Raw genomic sequence first — 5,397 nt, forward strand, 5'->3', positions numbered from 1 at the left:
CTAAAGTGTTTGAAAGGCACCTAGTGAGTCTAGGACTACGAGTTATGTAATCTAGGGCAAGTGGGAGAAAAGGCATGAGTATGTGATGCCCTAGTTTATTGTATTTATATCTTTCTCTCTATTCAACGTTATAAAACCCCATTAGAGTTTTATTCCAAGTGGGAGTTTGTTGGGCTTTATGTCCTAAAACTCATAGTTTGTAAACAAAAACATATTCTATGGGGGCATCCCATGCAATGAGTATTGCATAAAATTGGACCATGAAGAAAATCACTCTCACTTTATAATGTCGTTTATTGTTGAGACTGATTTTCTTTTCATTTGATGACCTTGGTAACTCGATCTTAATCCTAAGCTAACCATGAACTCTTGTTTATTCGAAATTATCCTTAGATTTTCATGGGTGAGAGTGGCTCGAGTTCGTCCACTCAATAGGCCTCCCATTTCAGGGGTAAGACTGGTGAATGGTTGGGGACGTGGGGTGCAAGATGGAATTCACTCCTACCCACTTTTAGGGATAGGAGAGAGGTAGTTTCCTTAAGTACTGACTCCAGATCTTGAACAAGGGGCCCCACCCTCTCATTGGCCTGAGAGAGATTTAGTTTACTGGTTGGATCACAAACCAATTGTTCATTAGAGGATTAGTGGAACATAAGGAACAAGAAGTAACTTCAGGGGTAAAACGATAAATTGACGTAGCTCTAGTTACGAACAACCTATGAAGGATTGACTTACTAATCATGGTTATATCAAATGGACAGAAATATATCTATAGTGAGGGGAGTGCAACTACTAGGCCATAGTGGACTGTCCTAGTACTTAACGAATGTTGGTTAACAAGGTTAATGAGTTTAACTGGTTAATCTTGGATCGTTGGAGCCCATGAAATATAGGTGATGGTGTTAATATAACATATGCGGAAGAAATTTGGATCTTAGGCACTCTATGTACATCAATTATAGTAAATTAGCTAGCATGTTCAAAAGCATTAAAACTTAATGAGTTTGAATACTAACCGTTTGTAGTTCAAATTTCTTTTTCCTCACGAACCGGTTTTGAACCACCACTATTATCTTCCCTACTATTCCCTAGCCTTAGAACGGGATTGTGGAATCCGGTGAGTGACTAAACTTGATAGGAATTTAATATATGAAAAGAGAGAGTTTTGAGAGAATTTCTCAAAGTTTTTCAAGCATTCTTTCCATGTACTTTGATCACTCTATTTATAGAGTCATATTTGCATGTTCATGCAAATTTCAGATTACCAAATTTTGACACTCAAAATTCCACTCAAATTTGTGGGATTATGTGGCAAGCATGCAAGTTTGAATTAACCTAATTTTGTTACTCAAAATTCCACTCAAATTTGTGGGGTTTATTTGGCAAGCATGCAAGTTGGAATTAACCAAATTTTGACACTAAAAATTTCACTCAAATTTGTGCGGTTTTTTTTTGGCAAACATGCAAGTTTGGTCAAACCAAAATTTGACACTAAAAATTCCACTCAAATTTGTGAGGTTTATTTGGCAAGCATGCAAGTTGGAATTAACCAAATTTTGACACTCAAAATTTCACTCAAATTTGTGCGGTTTTTTTTGGCAAACATGCAAGTTTGGTCAAACCAAAATTTGACACTAAAAATTCCACTCAAATTTGTGAGGTTTATTTGGCAAGCATGCAAGTTGGAATTAACCAAATTTTGACACTCAAAATTTCACTCAAATTTGTGCGGTTTTTTTTGGCAAACATGCAAGTTTGGTCAAACCAAAATTTGACACTAAAAATTCCACTCAAATTTGTGAGGTTTATTTGGCAAGCATGCAAGTTGGAATTAACCAAATTTTGACACTCAAAATTTCACTCAAATTTGTGCGGTTTTTTTTGGCAAACATGCAAGTTTGGTCAAACCAAAATTTGACACTAAAAATTCCACTCAAATTTGTGAGGTTTATTTGGCAAGCATGCAAGTTGGAATTAACCAAATTTTGACACTCAAAATTTCACTCAAATTTGTGCGGTTTTTTTTGGCAAACATGCAAGTTTGGTCAAACCAAAATTTGACACTAAAAATTCCACTCAAATTTGTGAGGTTTATTTGGCAAACATGCAAGTTTGAATTAACCAAATTTTGACACTCAAAATTTCACTCAAATTTGTGCGGTTTTTTTTGGCAAACATGCAAGTTTGGTCAAACCAAAATTTGACACTAAAAATTCCACTCAAATTTGTGAGGTTTATTTGGCAAGCATGCAAGTTGGAATTAACCAAATTTTGACACTCAAAATTTCACTCAAATTTGTGCGGTTTTTTTTGGCAAACATGCAAGTTTGGTCAAACCAAAATTTGACACTAAAAATTCCACTCAAATTTGTGAGGTTTATTTGGCAAGCATGCAAGTTGGAATTAACCAAATTTTGACACTCAAAATTTCACTCAAATTTGTGCGGTTTTTTTTGGCAAACATGCAAGTTTGGTCAAACCAAAATTTGACACTAAAAATTCCACTCAAATTTGTGAGGTTTATTTGGCAAGCATGCAAGTTGGAATTAACCAAATTTTGACACTCAAAATTTCACTCAAATTTGTGCGGTTTTTTTTGGCAAACATGCAAGTTTGGTCAAACCAAAATTTGACACTAAAAATTCCACTCAAATTTGTGAGGTTTATTTGGCAAGCATGCAAGTTGGAATTAACCAAATTTTGACACTCAAAATTTCACTCAAATTTGTGCAGTTTTTTTTGGCAAACATGCAAGTTTGGTCAAACCAAAATTTGACACTAAAAATTCCACTCAAATTTGTGGGGTTTATTTGGCAAACATGCAAGTTTGTTCAAACCCAATTTTTTACACTCAAAATTTCACTCAAATTTGTTGGGTTTAATTGGCAAACATGCAAGTTTGTTCAAACCAAATTTTTACAATCAAAATTTTGACTTCATTTAATGGAAGAATCGATGTTTGAGTTAGTGGAATTTTGAGGTGTCAAAATTTGGTTTAACCAAACTTGCATGCTCTAAGATTCAAATTGCTTCCGCATGTGTTATATTAACTCCATCATTTCGTTTGTTAGTCAACAGGTCGGGTAGGATTTTGAGCACGCGGATCGAGCTCATGTTCTTTGTTACTGTTTGAGTTATAGAGGGTAGACTGGGTCGTGTGCGGTTTAGCGAGTAAAGTGGTGTCTCACAACACGTCCTTGTTGACTGGTTGACCCATTGACTAAGTTGAAGTCCCTAAATCGTACTTGGAGCTAGTTCAATTTTTCCCTTTGAAATCCAAGTAAACCTATGCGAGTTCACGACACTTAATTAGCACAGATCGAGCAAAATGAAATATGGATGGAAATCCAAAATACTTTTAACAAAATAGAAAAGAAAAAGAACAATACAAGAAGAAGAAGAAAGAAAAAGGAGATATTGTACAGCCAAACCGTTAACAAAAAAGAATAGAATAGAATAGAATAGAATAGAAAAAAAAGAAAGAAATAGGGATAGAAAATTTAAGAGAAGGTGTGGGAGCAAGAATTGATTAAAAGAAAAAAGGGAAATTTAAAGAATTAAAATAAATACGGTTAATTTTAAAAATACATAGATGAAATTTAATAGAGTAAATGGTGAACATAATTAAAATTAATAAAAAGGGAAGTAGATGAAAAAGAGGAAATTTAATACAGAAAAAATTAAGGATTTGGTGAACCTTCAAAGATAAAACTAAAGAAATATCATGTGAAGAAACTCCATCAAATTCTTTTAGTACCAATATATATAATCTGCTCATAGAGTCTCTAATGCTCACATGAAGTCTAACACAGGGACCATTGTAAAATTTAAAGAATTGAAATTGAAATTGATGTCATGGTTCATATAGGTTGACTTGAATATAAAGGACAAAATCGAACTTTCTCAATGATAAATTGGTGACACCAGCCTAAGCTAATCAGGTAAGTGGCCTTACTATCGGCATAGTTATATTTGATATTGACACGTGCCATGTGGTTCTGCACGTGTCATATATATTGGTATGTGTGAATTGTTTATTAATCGATATGCTTATGATATGGTATTCATATGATATAATATGTGAATTGCATATTAATACTTAAGGCTGTGATAAATTAGGGAACGATATGACCATGAAGTGTTTACGATACGATATGATTATGATACGGCACCTGAATTACATATATATATATATATACACATTGTGGTATGATATGAAATATGTTATGGTACGAGACAAATGATAAGTGACATGTTTATGATATGATATATTGTGATGGTATATGTTATGGTATGATAGGTATGAAATGTTACATCTTTCCATGTAAAGTTATGTGATGTTTAGCCATGTATGTGTGATACATACATGAAATATGTTATGGAGGGAAGGAGAAAGGAAATGAAATAAATGTTATCTTATAAATAAAAATCATAGGACCTCGTGCATGTATGTATGTCATGTGTATCGAGATACTTCCCCGTTATGTTATGTTAGTACGGATGCATACCTTTGATATTTATGTTCGACATGTTATCATGAAGACCTTTTCTTTTATGAGGGTCCAGTGACGTGTGTTGTGTTGTGCCCGACAAAGTCATCGTCTATCTTTTATAGATAATAAATAACAACAACCTTTTTGTGTTATCCCATTATTTTTCATTTGTTCCTCAAGGATAATTCAACCAAAAGGAGATAATAAAGATTCTCTATCTTTTATAGATCCACTTGTGAATCAATTCATCAACATTAGCAAGAAAGTTTCTCAAGTAAATTCCATCATCTTTAGCCGTCCAAATACAAGTTCCTACAGTTCCATGTTTGCACCTATCACGGAGCCATAAGTGCTGCGTTTCAGGCCAAAAGCTTTCAAAAGAGACATATGCATGTGGTGTCTCCAATTTGCACCAATAGAGGGTTGTTCCCCAAAAGTTAACTTTGAAGTTCCATTTGTAACCATCTCCATGATTAAGCAAGCGGTGATACCCCAAGTCATCGTCTTTAGACTGACAATGCACAAGCAACCCAAGTTTGCTTAGTCCGTTAACCACATGAACGTAATATCTAGAAGGTCCTGGTAGTGGTAACGCGACCCTTGGAACCTGAGCCCCAACTAAAGCCACCGTGAAAAGAAAGAAAACGACAATATTCTTTATCATTTCCTAATCAACCTTTAGCTTAACTACCAATTTGGGTTGGACATGTGAATAAATATACATACTTATAGTACATGCAAGAAATTATGTAAATGCATGCTATGGCTGTAAAAAAAACTTAATCATATAACTAATTTCAGTTATGCAACCCAATTTAAGAGTAATTTTGGGATAATTTCAGAGATTTATTAGATTTTCAATAACAAAATTCCTTGAATAGATAATAGTTATTAGCCCAAGAAT

The 5,397-nt window shown here is 34.0% G+C and overlaps 1 protein-coding gene across 1 annotated transcript; it reads right to left on the reverse strand.

Annotated features, from left to right (window-relative positions):
- Positions 1-4,707: 4,707 nt before the first annotated feature.
- Positions 4,708-5,157, reverse strand: LOC111440341 (S-protein homolog 1-like). The gene has a single exon (XM_023077502.1). It carries the CDS (start codon positions 5,155-5,157, stop codon positions 4,708-4,710), a length of 450 nt encoding a protein of 149 aa, XP_022933270.1.
- Positions 5,158-5,397: the final 240 nt, after the last annotated feature.

Source organism: Cucurbita moschata, unplaced genomic scaffold (assembly GCF_002738365.1).
Source record: "Cucurbita moschata cultivar Rifu unplaced genomic scaffold, Cmos_1.0 Cmo_Scf00173, whole genome shotgun sequence".
Taxonomy (NCBI): domain Eukaryota; kingdom Viridiplantae; phylum Streptophyta; class Magnoliopsida; order Cucurbitales; family Cucurbitaceae; genus Cucurbita; species Cucurbita moschata.

Coding starts and splice junctions, on each gene's coding strand:
- LOC111440341 (XM_023077502.1), bottom strand. CDS start 5,157: ATGATAAAGAATATTGTCGTTTTCTTTCTTTTCACGGTGGCTTTAGTT.